At 46.4% G+C, this 14,956-nt stretch overlaps 1 protein-coding gene across 3 annotated transcripts in view; it reads left to right on the top strand.

Annotated features, from left to right (window-relative positions):
- Positions 1 to 14,956, top strand: part of APLP2 (amyloid beta precursor like protein 2) — a 1,432,335-nt gene that overhangs the window by 595,105 nt on the left and 822,274 nt on the right. For 2 of the 3 annotated variants that reach the window (XM_044081081.1, XM_044081080.1), the window contains exon 7: positions 5,133 to 5,300. The exons of the other annotated variant lie outside the window; for it this stretch is intronic. In XM_044081081.1, coding sequence (XP_043937016.1) covers positions 5,133 to 5,300 — 168 coding nt within the window. The remainder of the gene's footprint in view (positions 1 to 5,132; positions 5,301 to 14,956) is intronic. 3 annotated transcript variants of the gene reach the window in all.

Below are 14,956 nucleotides of genomic sequence, written 5' to 3'. Positions count from 1 at the left end.
TGATGGTAAGGACAGACAACACCACAGTTATGTGGTACATCAACAAACAGGGAGGCACACACTCGTATCCTCTTTGCCGGATGGCACTGGATCTCTGGAATGTGGCCCTGAGCTACAACATACAGTTAAAAGCAATTTTTGTACCTGGAAAAGAAAACATCCTAGCAGACATTTTAAGCAGGACTACCACGGATGCCCACGAATGGATGCTGCATCCGGACATGTTCAAAACCATTACAAGAAAATGGGGACTCCCAGAAATAGACTTATTTGCATCCCCACGCAATCACCAACTAAAGAAATTCTGCACAAGGACGTACCACCCACTTGCTTGGAAGGTGGACTCCCTATCCTTCAGTTGGAAAAACCTAACAGCATATGCATTTCCACCACTTCCTTTGATGCACAAAGTGCTATTGAAGATCAAAGAGGACCGTCCAAGGATCATTCCGATAGCTCCAGACTGGCCAAGGCAACATTGGTACTCATTACTGAGGAGCATGTCTCGGGAACAAATATGGCCACTACCCCTGGTTCCCTTGCTGTTAACACATAACAACTACAACAATCTGCATCCAAACCTGAAAACTCTGCAGCTGACTGCCTGGAACATTGCATAAGACCAATTAACCCAAATTTATCCCAAAGGGTTAAAGACATTATCCTTGAGGCTCGCACACCCTCAACAAGAAAAAATTATTCAGCAAAATGGAAAAGATATCTCATTTGGAGTACTGAAAAAGGAGAAGATGTGTCACTGGTAAACATAGCCAACATTCTGGAATACTTGGCAGAGCTCTTCCACACAGGCCTGTCCTATTCCTCCATCAAGATTCATGCATCAGCTATTTCAGCAGAATACGACTTGGATCCTCCTGTCTTCTCACATCCTCTGCTCCGACAGTTTCTGAGAGGAATTAAAAATGTAAAGCCTCCTAGGAAGCCACCATTACCAGCATGGGACTTGAACTTTGTGCTAGAAAAATTGACACTTCCTCCTTTCGAACCAGCAGCAACACCAGAATTGCAATACTTATCATGGAAGACTGCTTTCCTGCTGGCAATCACTTCAGCAAGAAGGGCATCTGAACTTCAGGCATTAATGGCAGTGCAACCCTTTCTGATCTTCCATCAAGATAGAGTGTCCATGAGAACAAATCCTTCCTTTACGCCTAAGGTGGTTTCCAGAGTTTCTTTAAATCAGGCTATCCACCTACCTACATTCTTCCCTAACCCACAGAACAGGGGAGAAAGACTGCTACATACCTTGGATGTACATAGACAATTACTCTATTACCTGGACAGGACCAAGGGCAATAGGAAAACTGACCAGCTACTGGTAGCATATGCAACAGGAAGGGAAGGAAAAGCAATTTCAAAACAGACAATCTCCAAGTGGATAGGAAATTGCATTAGATTTTGTTACTCCTGCCATGGAAAGAAAACTCCAGAGAACATCAGGCCTCACTCTACAAGGGCAACAGCCACTACCACAGCCTTCTTACGAGGAGTGGCTACCAAGGACATTTTAGAAGCTGCTACTTGGAGCTCCGTGCATACATTTGCCAAGCATTATAATTTACCTTTATACTCTAGATCCCGAGCAGGCTTTGCCACTGCTGTTTTGCAAGGGATCCTAACTACACTATAACGTTATTTGTCCACCTCCCCCAGTTTGGCTATGGTATTCTACCCATTTGTAAGGACTGCAGATGCATCCTTGAAGGACATAGTACAGTTTTGTACCTACCATAAATGTAGATTTCCGATAGGAATGCATCTGCAGTCAGGATTACCCACCCGCCTTCCCCTCTGTGGTGCTCCTAGGGTATTTGCCCATCTTATAGCTAGCTGGGGGAATCTATTATGGTGTATTTGTTTGTATATATGTACATACATGCTTATTTTTGTGTTTGCTCTCTACTATTTGGAATCATTGGCATTTATCCAAATTTAGCCTTCCAAGAGGGCACCTGGCATCTGGGGCAAGAAACACTGAGGAAAATGGCGTCGGCTGATGCCTTTATACCCGAATAACTGCAGCTATGATGTCGGGTGAAGTGCGACACCAGCCGAGGCCAGACCCAGACTTTGGAATCCGGCCGACCGAAGGGCTGCCTGACGACAGGATAACCCATTTGTAAGGACTGCAGATGCATTCCTATCGGACATCTACATTTATGGTAGGTACAAAACTGTACTTTTTGGAAGAAGTGAAGAATGAATGGGGTAAGAAGTATAAAGCACTTTTAGGTCACTCACTTACTAAGGACTATAATACACAAGACAGCAAAACTAAATATAACACAGCCTGTATTGTTGAATATAGTACTTTTTCAGACACTTTTACACACATAGTTAGAAATAACTGGAACCTTATGAAAACTAATAAGGATGTTTACATGAGGGTAGGCAAAGAACCCAGTTTTACATATAGGGTAGGAAACAACTTTAAGAAACTCTTGGAACAAGGAGAAAGAGGGACATTACCATATAAAAAAACTGCACCTTGCGGTGCATGTAGTGTGTGTTCTTTTATATGGACCGAGGATACCATTAGACTTAACAATAGTCTTAAAAGTGTGGTGAAGCTTGTTAAGGGGAATTGTAGATCCTACATGTTAGTATACATTGCTATCTGTACTACATGTATGGCATATTATATTGGTAAAACCGAGAGACCCTCCAAGGATAGAATTAATGAACACCTATATGAAATTAGAACTCATAGGGAGACCAATGCTCTATATAAACACAGCACTGCATGTTCAGGTGTATCCAGTTTCAAGTTTGGTATTATTGATACAGTTAGGTATGGTTTGCGCAAGGGAGGGGGGGACCTCAAGAACCATTTACTATACAAAGAGCTGATATGGCAGCTCAGGCTGAATTCAAACTCACCACCAGGTTTAAATGACTATATCAGTATAAAATCTGTGCTACATAAAAAAGCTGAAAGTATATAATAAACCAAAAGATTATAAATTTTTATATATTTTTTTTTAAATTGTTGCACATTTTTATTTGCATTTTATCAGTTGAATAATTATATTACTAAAGTTTGTATATAGAATATATATGTGTTTATTAAAGTCTTGAAAGCTGGGAAGTCTTCTTAAAATTGGATATTTGGTTTTTTGAACCTGTATGTCTTTAAATTATAATTAATGGATTCTTAATTGTTTGTGATTTTATATGTAAGCGTATCATTATATCAGTGCTTTCATCTGATGAAGTCTATCTATTAGACGAAAGCGCTCATCTGTTGTGGTTGGAAGTAAAAAGAATCGATTTTATTACCAGTGTGGTAATCTCCTGGTAGACCATGCTGCCTTTTCTTTTCCAGCAAACTCTATCTGAGCGTTATTGGTTAGCAGGGGAGTATGGGAAGGGGAGGAGCTTGAGCTCTGGATCTGTCCATCAGTTGCTGGGTTTGATCTGAGGTCGGATCCAAGACCCAAACGTGATGAATGACACTGGATAGCACAGTTCAAGTTATGGTAACTAAGTAACTTTTTTTTCATTCAGAAGTGTTCTCTAGTACTTGGCCTATCTGTGAATTATACTCTATTGCCTAGATTTCTTACCAGCAGCTGAAAGTTGATGGGAGGTTATATTATCCATACCCCCCTATATTTTTGACTTGAGTGGTCTGGAGGTGTCACTTAACTGACCTAGTAACCTGACATTGGCCCTTACAGAGGCCCAAACAAAAGTTGAACAATTTCTTTCCTTATTCTGTATGTCAACTGATGATCCAGTTCAACCTTTTCAGGACCATTTATTTTAGAGGGGTCGCTCATCTCTTCCATAAGGAATGAACAAGTTTGCAAAACATGCTGCCTTTGATATGCCTTCTATGATGGGAGCGTATCATTTTCTTTCCATTGCAGTTGGATGATTAAGATGATTAAGAAGAGTGTTCTCCTTAATAGTTTTAGTACAGTTATTTGTACTTATGGCCACTCCTTTGTTTTTCATACTGTTCTGTACTACTTGGAAGTTGTCTTATAGCCTAGAACCTCTCCATAGTTCCTAACAGACTAAGATAGCTCTGGTTAGTGAATTATCTCCATAATGCCTTTAAGAAAGACATCAGGAGTGTGTCCATTGCACAATTTTTCCCAAGGATGTTCTTCACTATGGTTGCTTCCTTGAGTGATTAGGTGCGCTAAACCTATTGGACTAAAAAAAAATATCTTTAAAATATCAATATACAAAATGTAACATTTGCAAATAAAATAAATAGAGAAGTAAAAGAGCGTAAGCTATAAACAGTTATGAAAATATTGAACACTTTAGTTGATTTACCACCTTGACACATGAGGGTACTAAGTGTACTGCATTTAGTCTGGTAGCTGGACTAGGATTTATGTATAGATTTGATAGTTGATGTAACGTTGCTTTTCCATTCCGCTTAGGCCTTCACGAAATGCTTAAGGCTGATAATGCTGTTTAAGTATGTAGGGAGCAAGTGGGGAGAATCGTGAAGGGCTGAGATGAGTAGGAGGAATGCAGACAGCTAGTACTAAAATCTAGGGAAACCTAGTGTTTATTTCATGTGAAGGTTATGAAAACCTAAGCACATCTGTTAACCTATAAGTATAGCATGCCACTCTGCCTGTGTGCGCGCGGCCTGCCTGTGTGCGCGCGGCCTGCCTGTCTCTTCTTTTTGTGAACATACTTGCTGAGATTTTGAAACTAGATGGTTCATGTTTGATAGAGACCAGCACTTGTTTATATTTGGCTCCAGCAATTCGTAGCATCTTCATATACGGTGAGTATTGTTAAATAACCCTTTGTGGGAGTTACCATGTGTACCAGTGTAATTTGGGGTCTGGCTGGGGCTGATTTGAAGGTTGATAATAGCGCATCTGATGTAAGCCTTGGTATGAGCACACTTCCTCCTTGTACATTGTGGTTCGAGACCAGGTCAACTTTGTACAGGATATATTAAGCAGTAAGTTAATACATGCATTCCTTTGAGAAGCAAATAAATGCGTATTTTTTTTTTTTAGATTTTTTTTTAACATGCACAAAGAATAGTCGCATTGTATTCATGGATGTAGGAGTGTAGACATGAAAGGTTTGCTGACTAGTGTCTGCTAATGATGTAACCCATCTCCACACAGCTGTCTGTTCTCAAGAGGCCGTGACTGGGCCCTGCCGGGCTATGATGCAGAGGTGGTACTTCGATATCAACGAAAGAAAATGCATCCGTTTTGTCTATGGAGGTTGTGGAGGCAACAGGAACAATTTTGAATCACAGAAATATTGTATGGCTGTGTGTGGAAAAATGAGTAAGTTCTCCCACCAGTCTTCAGCTGTCCAGCCCTGTTCTGTTCTTGCTTACTGCTGTCTTCCTTAATCCATTAAAATAACTGTCCTGCAAGTCTTTGTCCTGTTGACTGGACGTCTGCTGTGTCTTCTTTCCTGGATTTTCATGCTTCAGTTTCTGTGTACTTCTGTAATGGTACTATTTGGCGCTTTGCTATGTCTTTTAGGTGTCCTGTTTACCAGCTAATTGCAAACTTTGGAGAGTGATGGAAATGTTTTTTTTTCCTTGATTGAATTATACCCTTGCATATACTAGCTTAGTTGTGCAGTGATGTGGTCTCCATTTTTTTCCAGGATGATAAAACACCAACAGTTATGCCATTTTGAAATAGTGTCTTGGGGGAGAATAATGAAAGCTCTCTTGATAAGGTTTCTGTGATTTAAAAAAAAATGTATAATTACAGTAATTCAGTGAACTGCCACTTTGATAACGTTTTTGATGCCAGGACTTTTTTTAGAAGTCTTTAGTAGTTTGGAAGTCTGAAAATGACATTCTGCAAGCCTGAATTTTGTCTGTTTAAGGCAGTCCTTGTTGGTACCTAGATCTTGCTTCTGGGGTGAGAGTTGAAGTTTCCTGTCTTGATGGTCGGTTTTGTAGGTGAAAATTGCTGTGCATTGCTACCAGTGGAGTAAAGGTTAGACTGCAGTCAAGGCAACCCAACTTAATCTAGTGGCTTGGGTACTTAATAGTGCTGTAGGGAGGATGGGCGGGTCTGTCATGGGGATGGGGTAGTTCTAGCTGTACACACTGTGACTGTTTCTTGGGAGAAAGCTGGTAGTGCATTGGGGCAGGTTTGTGGAGTGCTAGGCTTTCCAAGCAAACAGTGGTAGAAGCTTTCAGGACAAGTGTTGCAGAAGCATGCAGTCCCAAAGAAAGGCATTTTTTTGGTCACTGTTGTGACAGATTGTATCCCCCCACCACCATTCAGCTCTTGATTTAGCTCCGCGTGAAAGAACAAATGGGCTCTGTCTTATCAAGTGGGGAGACTTGTGGTTGGCAGATTCAGGGGCAAAAATCTCCTGTGGGGAAAATGCTGTATATTTTCTCAGCTGTCACCTCCTATATCATGTGTTAGCTCTACTAGATTTCTCAGCCCTATGCTTCCTAGTTTTTTTTTTTCGGCCTTGTGTATGCAGTTTGTATCTTGTTCATTTGTGGAAAACATTGTGTTTGCCTAAAGTAGAAACCTTTTATACTCTGTGCAATGTTCACAGAGGCGCACAAGGTGGAGGGCTACATGTGCCAGTAATGCAACTTGACTGTGAGAAAGTGTAGTACAAGAGATTTGAGGTCTGTCTTGGTGGAATGCAGTTCTGGAAGTTGAGCAGTACAGGAACTGACATGAAAATGAGCTTCCCTGAGCTATACAAAGCATCTAAAGTGCTCCCACTCTATTTTGTCTTTTATAGAGTGCTACTTGGCAGTCTCTGCCTGTTCTTGTAGTCAGCTTATCATGTCCTGACTGACCTCCAACATGTTAATATAACTGAAAACACTTGCAATACCTATTCTAAGAATCTAAACCTACATTGTAATATAAAGAGGACTTGCAGGTGGTATAGATTTCTCTGTGGATATCCTACTGTTCAGATAAGCTTCCATTCCTCATTAAATTAACCTAAGTATTTATCTCACTGTAGTTAATGTAGTTGAACAAATGGGTAGTCATAAATTCACCAGGGTCTTTTTCTTAAAGCCTTTAAGGACAATGGAAGAAGGTAAACTGCATTGGATAGGCTTGTTTGTCTTCAACTCGATTGCCTAGTATACAGCTGTGAAACCTGTACGATTTCTCGTTCAGTCTTTGGCAGGAGTCAGAGCAAAGAGAGGTAAAGGAGCACTGGGCAGTAGAGAAGCGACCTTGTTCTACTTATCAGCTTTCTGCTTACAAGACTGGAAGAAAACCCTTCCATTGAACATGTAGCTGTCTGGTCTTCATGCGTGTGTTGAGCCCTTGAGTCTGCCTGCAAAGGCTTTGTGCTAGGATTTAATGAACCTAGAAAGTACTTTTCTTACATTACTTCTCCACAAGCCATTTTTTTCACGGGTGAGAGTAATTGGAGCATCCTAGAGCATTCCCTTGCCTGATTGGGTACATAGGTATAATCTGGACATAGGAAGCTGAAAATGCTGTTTGTCATGTGGTGAGAGCTGTCTATCCTGGAGCAGGACTTCACTCTTATAGAATTATGTTAGATACCCGTACAGGCTTTGGGTAAGCTTTCCATGAGCAAATACAGTTTCTTTGCATAGGGGAAGCCATGGCTGTGCTTGCCACACCTGTCTGTCGCTCAGCCCATGCCTGAACAGAAACCTGGTAACTGAAGGCTACCCTCTTCAGGAGGTGGTACAGAGAGTCCCCTTTGAAAACCATTGAGTAGGTTTTAGAAGAGTCATGAGGTCCTTGCTGATGGTAATGAAACATTATCTCTTCAATTCCCAGCAGAATTACTCCCTGCTTTGGAGAAACGGGTACATGAAGCATTTTCCTGTGCTTCTGTGGTCTTAGGACACTTGGTTATCTTAGTCTTTTCCTATTCAGAATCTTCCTTGCGGTGCAAGCTGTGGAAGAACTACAAGAGCTCCCTTATTCTGATGTCAGGGTGCCTTCAGTGAAGACCCTTAAGACTGCTGGTTGTGGTAAGTTTGAGTCCCTTTTATGCAGATACTAATTATATGAATTTGGTCCCACAAACTGATTCAAAACTAAGTAATTGCTGTGTGTGGAGAAGCTCCTGCTTCCCTTCATGTAATGTAACAGGTTCCACATTTGCACATTATCTGGGCAGGTTATAACTTGCGTAGCTTTGAGCTTTTTTACTGAATCCAGCTCAGTTGGGGTTCATGTAGAAGGGACTTCAGTAAATCAGTGTAGTGAGCTTCCACATGGCCCCAAGAACTTTTAGTTGTGTTTATGCTATGTAGCCAGGACAGCAGTGTCTGAGATGTGCTTACTTCAGATGGTCTAGTTCAGACTATTTCATAAAAAAAAGATGAAGCAATAGGCTGTCCTTTAGACCCTTTTCAGGGAAAGTTCTCTTCGTCGAAGTCTTGCAAGGTAGCATGAAAGCTCTGCAGAGAGAAGCTTCATGCCATCTTGTCCTCACTGAGTCCACTGCTAAGTTCTGTAGGAGGCAGGATTTGCAGGAGTCCGTGCATCATTTGAGACTACTACTCTAATTTGTATGTTAAAGGATGATCAGAAGTAGTTAACTTCATTTGTGCATCAACCTGTGGGTCTTCGGATCCATATCGGATCCGAGCCGGCAGTTTCCAACAGCTGAGATCCGAGCTCCAAGCTCCTCCCCTACCCATAATCCCCTGCCATCCCTACCTGACCTCAGATCTAGTTTGCCGTGGTTGAAGCCAGCAGCTTGATCTTAGAGTTCCAGGCGTTGGGTTTTGCTTATCAAGACTTGTGAGAAAATTTGATCCTTTTCTTTAACTTTCCTGTCAAAGAAGAGTGTTGTGTGTGTTTAGCTTCCCCTTGTAGTTTTTTTCTCTACAAATTTTAATTTTAGTTTATCCCCCCCCCCCCCCCCCTTGTGAGAGCGTTATGGCGTGTGTCTGTGTGTGGTTGGGGCCTAGTGTGTGTGTCTTTTTTAACGTAATGTCTGAGGCCCCAAAGACATTTTTTTCTAAATGTACCGAGTGTGGCCATAAGCTATCCCCAGCGGATGGCCACACTCTGTGCGTGTTGTGCCTTGGGGTTGAACACCTTTCCTCTGGCTGCGCTATTTGTGCAGCGTTCAACCCCAGGGCACTTAAGGACCGGAGGTCGAAGTTGATTCTGGTGGGACTTCTGCCCCCGGACTCTGCTCCGACCTCCGGTCCCCCCGTGGTGCCTGCCGCAGCTGCGGCAGTACCCACGACTGCTTCCCTTCCCCTGGCCGGGACTCAACCTCCCACCTCGGGCCAGGAGGATAGGGAAGCCAGAAAAGAGAAGCGCAGGGAGAAGCACCATAAGCAGCGGGCCGAGGCCTCTGCATCGGCCCCACCAGGTAAGCGGGCTTCTCCCTCCAAGACTTCAGAGCCTTCTCCTTCCCGGCTCCGGTCACCTTGCTTCTCACCGGGACCGGAGGAGGCTCGAGGTCATCGAGGCGGCACTCCCGTCCCACCTCAGTGGCCTCCTCTAGGTCCACCAAAAGTTTAACGGACGCAGATTTGGACCGGATGATAAGATTCCTCCAGGCTCAGCTGCAGATGGGAGTGCTGCTGCCCCCCCCCCCCTCCGGCGGGGAGCTCGAACCCTTTTTTCACCCCGATTGCTCCTTCTCCAACCCGCTTCCCGGGTTTGGAGTCCTTGGAGCTGAGTGGCGTTGGAGCCGGGGGTGTGTCGGTGCCGATAGTATCGGGTACTTCGGTGCCGACAGCGCCCTCGAGTCTGTCTGGTCCCTTTTCGGCGGATCCGAGCTCTCGGAGCCGAGAGCTGAGCTTCGGATCCGAGGGTGTCAGTGTGCCTTCGGCTCCATCCAGGTCGGAGCATACTGGCCCGTCGGATCCGATAGCGGCGCCGGCCCCAATCCGCTCGGATCAGAGGGGAGGGTTTGCTCTCGGATCCCAGAGAGAGCAGCTCTCCTTCAGCTTTCGACGTGTTGGAGAGGGCTCTGTCGAGGGATTCCAGGCACCCGGCCACAGCTACGGCTCCACCCCTCACTCCCTCTCAGTTGGCTCTGACTTCTATCACCCGGCCCCAGGGACAGCCTGCTCTAACATCGCAGGTAGTTCCCTTGTTGGGACATGATGAACCTGGTGAGGCCTCCTCGGACAGCCCCCCCCCCCACACCCGAGGAGGTCCCTCACAAGCGCAAGTGCAAAAGGAGGCACTTGGACTACCCTGAGTCCTTGACCGAGGACACAGATTTGGAGGAAGGGGAAGGCTCCCCAAGATCACCCCCCGAAGACGTCTCCTTTGGAGACATCATGGAGATGCTCAGAATAAGGGGAGGGTGGTCCGCCCCAAAGCCTACCTCGGACAAGTCTGTGTTCCTAGAGGCGTTTGAAGCAGGCCCGTCTACCTCTTGGGTGTCCCCTCCAGCCGACCCCCTGGTAGACCTGATCACTACCAGGGCATGGAAGGAACCGGACACTGTGGAGCCCATCCTGAAGAGACCTGACCTTCCGACAGAGTGCACTGGAGTAAGGGATCTCCGGTAGATGCCATGTTGGTGGCGGCAGCCACCAAGAGGGAACTGGCCCAAGAAAGTCCCTTGGTCCATCCTCCTAGCAAGGAGTCTCGGGCGATGGACTGCCTTGGGAAGCGAGTCTTCAGTTCATCTACCTTCTCGGTAAGGTCACTGAACTACATGGCACATGTCATATGGCTCCAGCGAGACCTTATTAAAGAGTACGCTGGGCCGCCCCCGGAGTCCATGTCGGTGGAGGACAAGCAGGTGTACTCTGCCCGAATGGCCACTCGTAGGTCGATTTCTAATACCTCTATGCGGCTACTATCCCATGCTACGGAAGGAGCCGCTAGAGCTAGCGGAGCGGGCGTCATCATGAGGCGACAGGCGTGGCTCTGACACTGATTTCGTGGAACCCTTTAAAGCGTCGTTCGCTAATGCCCCATTCGATGGTTCTGCCCTCTTTGGCAAAACCGTATGCGAAATGTTAGTCCAGAGCGAGAAGGACGGGAAGACGTCTGCCGTCGGAGTCCGCTTCTCTGCTCCCCAGAGGTCTTTCTCCAAGAACCAAAAGGGACAGAAGATGTGGTTCTGGAAGTCGCAACAATCCCGTGACACTCCGGACACCCAGTCCTTTCGAGGCAGAGGAGGACAGGGTGGATGCCGCCCTAATGGCAGAGGGGGTCTGAGGAGTTTTGGGTCCAGAGAATTGCGATCTGATCGGCCCACGCAGTAACCCTGAGGGGTTACCCGACTGCTCCACTCTGGAGGCAGTCGGGGGCGTTTTTCGAGGCACCTGGCAGCTTGGGAGTCCATCACGGCAGATCGCTGGGTGCTTCGTATCATATCCAGAGGTTACCAAATCCTGTTTCTTCATCCCCCTCGCAATCCCAGATTCCTCCCCGATCAGAGGGAGGCCATGGCTGCGGAAATCCAGCAGCTGCTAGGAAAAAGAGCCATTCAGCATGTCCCCCCAGACCAGTTCGGATTGGGCTTTTACTCCAGGTTCTTCTTGGCGCCAAAGAAGACGGGGGACTTGAGGTCAATCCTCGATCTATCCCTCTTGAACCTGTCCGTAACCAAGGAAAAGTTCCGGATGGTCACACTTCAAACCATTCTCCCCCTCTTGCAGGAGAACGACTGGATGTGCTCTATAGACCTCAAGGATGCGTACTACCACATCTTGATGGACAGATGCTCCAGGAGGTTCCTCCGCTTCCGGCTAGGAGCCAACCATTACCAATTCAGGGTCCTCCCCTTTGGTCTCACCACAGCCCCCAGGGTGTTTACCAAGGTTTTGTCAGTGATAGCTGCCCACCTGAGACTCCAGGGAATTCAGGTCTTCCCCTACCTGGACGACTGGCTCATGACCGCCCCCACAAGGCATCTACTCTGCGTGGCCAGAGACTCTTTCCTCAGTCTAGCTCCCCAGCTGGGGATCACAGTCAATGTAGAAAAATCTTCCCTTCTGCCGACACAAATCATAGACTTCATTGGGGCCAGATTGGATAATAAGCCGGCTCCTAGCCTTCTTGACTTCGGACCGGCTTTGAACCCTGAGACTCCATGTGTGGGCCATTCTTCAATCCCCAACTCCTTCAGCAGCTTTGGTCCTGAGGGCCCTAGGGTTGATGGCAGCTGCCATCAACCTGCTGCCCATGGCACGTTTGAACATGAGGGTCCTGCAGTGGACCCTCCAAGTCCAATGGTCCTTCCTGCATTACCCTCTAAACCATCCCATTCGCCTCAGCAGGGTTTGCCGGAAGGCCTTCCTGTGGTGGCTCCAGTCCCCGGACCTCCTCAAAGGTCGGCCCTTTGCTATGTCCCATCCCCTAACCACGGTGACCACGGACGCCTCTCGCCTTGGGTGGGGGGGGCATTGTCTAGGCAGGTCAGTCCAAGGCACGTGAGACCACACGGGAGACCTCGCTGCATATCAGTGTCTTAGCGATGAGGGCGGTGCTGTTGGCGTTGCAAGCACTCCAGAGCCTTCTTCCCGTGGGGACTATTGCGGTCCAGACGGACAACATGTCGGTAGTCTGGTATATCAACAAACAAGGGGGAACCAGGTCCTATCCACTTTGTCGAGAGGCCATGAGAGTGTGGGAATGGGCTATCTCCACCAACTGCTTTCTCATAGTGACGCACATCCCGGGACGGTCCAACATCCTAGTGGACAGACTGAGTCGCACGATTCTCTTGCCGTACGAGTGGTCTCTGAATCCCGAAGTAGCAAAACAAATATTCTCCAAATGGGGTCAACCTTGTTGCAATTTTTTTTGCTTCTCCCTCAAACACGAAGTGCAACGACTACTTCGCTCTAATTCCCCCACCCGGGGAATCCCCCAGAGACTCTCTGGTACATGCTTGGCCGCCCGGTCTCCTTTATGCTTACCCTCCCCTTCCTCTAATGCTGAAGTTCTTACAGAAAGCCAGTCGGCTGGGGAGCAGAATAATCCTCTTTGCCCCATTCTGGCCTCGTCAGGCTTGGCTCCCTTATCTATGGTCTCATCTAGTGAGTCCTCCCTGGATTCTAGATCCCATCCCGGATCTGATCTCGCACCTGTTAGACCTTCCGATCCCGAATCTGGACAATCTGAAGCTCACTGCTTGGTTGCACCAGTTCCACTTCTAGCTAGGACTCTCGGTATCTCTTCCCCAGTCAAAGCTATCTTAGTGGCGGCCCACAAGCCGTCTACTAGAAGACTTTATGATAGCAAATGGAAACGTTTTTCTGTTTGGGTGGAGCAAAATAGCTTAGACCCCTTTACGGCTCCGTTGTCTGCGGTGTTAAGACTTCTTGTCAGGACTTTTTGACCAAGGAGCCAGCTCTTCCACGGTCAGAGTTCAGCTGGCAGCAATTTCACATTATCATGTAGTGACGTAGGCCCTTTGATCTCAACCAGATTGTGTAAGGCCTTTTTGAAGGGTACCTTCCTACTAAGACCCCCGGTGAAGGACGTAGTCCCTCCTTGGGATTTAGTGCTCGTGCTCTAGGCTTTGACAGCTCCTCCCTTTGAGCCTGCAGCTTCAGTGGATCTTAAACTGTTATCCTGGAAAACAGCCTTTCTCGTCGCTATCACTTCGGCCAGAAGGGTTTCTGAACTACAAGCCCTTTCCGCCAAGCCACCGTATTTGACATTTCACAAAGACAGGGTATCCCTCAGGACCAATCCCTCTTTTCTTCCTAAGATTGCTTCCGAATCGAATATCAATCAAACTATTAACTTACCTGTCTTCTTTCCCAATTACCAAAACAAAGGCGAATATAAGTTGCACTCGTTGGATGTTCATAGACAGCTACGTTTCTACTTGCACAGAACAGCTGGTCATAGGCAATCAGACCAGCTGTTTATTTCCTTTGCTAAATCTAATTTTGGAAAATCAGTTTCAAAAGTCACGCTTTCTAGATGGATTTCACAGTGTATTCTACTAGCATATGAAAGTTCTGGCCGGCCCGCACCCCAAGGAGTCCACGCCCTTTTGACTAGGTCAATTTCCACCTCTGCTGCCTTTCGTTCTAGAGTCTCATTGGATGAAATTTGTTCGGCAGCCACTTGGACATCATCTCATACCTTTATAAATCATTACAAGTTGGACCTGGTCTCCAGAGGGAGGGAGAGCATCCTTTGGCTCTGCAGTGCTCCAGAACATCCTTCCATGAGGACCTCCCAAGATTTAGGTAGCTGGGGACTCTGTCCCATAGGTTGATGCACAAATGAAGTTAACTACTTCAGATTAAGAAGTTATGTACTCACCATAACGTTCCATCTGAGTAGGTAAACTTCATTTGGCAGCAACCGTCCCCCCCCCCCCCTCTTTCCCCCTAACCATCAGATGTTATATTACTCTTTTTTGTCATCTGATTGTATCGAGGTCAGACCATAGACTGGCTATTTGGTGCAGGTCTTGCATTAGGCAAACTCGATCTGAGGTCAGGTAGGGATGGCAGGGGATTATGGGTAGGGGAGGAGCTTGGAGCTCGGATCTCAGCTGTTGGAAACTGCCGGCTCGGATCCGATATGGATCTGAAGACCCATAGGTTGCTGCCAAATTAAGTTTACCTACTCAGATGGAACGTTATGGTGAGTACATAACTTCTTATTTTTCTGTATATTTCTGCTTGAAAACCCATCACCAGACATGTGGGTCCTGGTTGTGGTCTCAACTGCCCATGCCTTGGAGGCCTAGATTCCACCACCACCAAAATGTGGGTCCTTTAAAGAATCAGTCTGTTTCTATGAAGATGTAGAATAGGCACAGCCTCTGCAGTTCAGTGGGAAATTAGACAATGCAATGTCAGTTTTCACGTTATCCTCATTGATGGGTTAGTGTCCAACCCTCTGATCCAACTCTGTCACTACCAAAGCTTGTGGTCACAGACCTTGCTCTTGGGCACCTCCCCTTTACCCAGAATGCACGTCACACATTACTTCGGATCTCGTTTGCCGCTTCATGAAGAATGTTGGTCACCTTTTGCTCTTGGGCATAG

The sequence above is a fragment of the Protopterus annectens genome, chromosome 8.part0 (genome assembly GCF_019279795.1).
Source record: "Protopterus annectens isolate FY-2018-M chromosome 8.part0, PAN1.0, whole genome shotgun sequence".
Taxonomy (NCBI): domain Eukaryota; kingdom Metazoa; phylum Chordata; order Ceratodontiformes; family Protopteridae; genus Protopterus; species Protopterus annectens.
The sequence above is the reverse complement of the archived record's forward strand: the minus strand, read 5'-3'. Positions and strand labels throughout refer to the sequence as shown.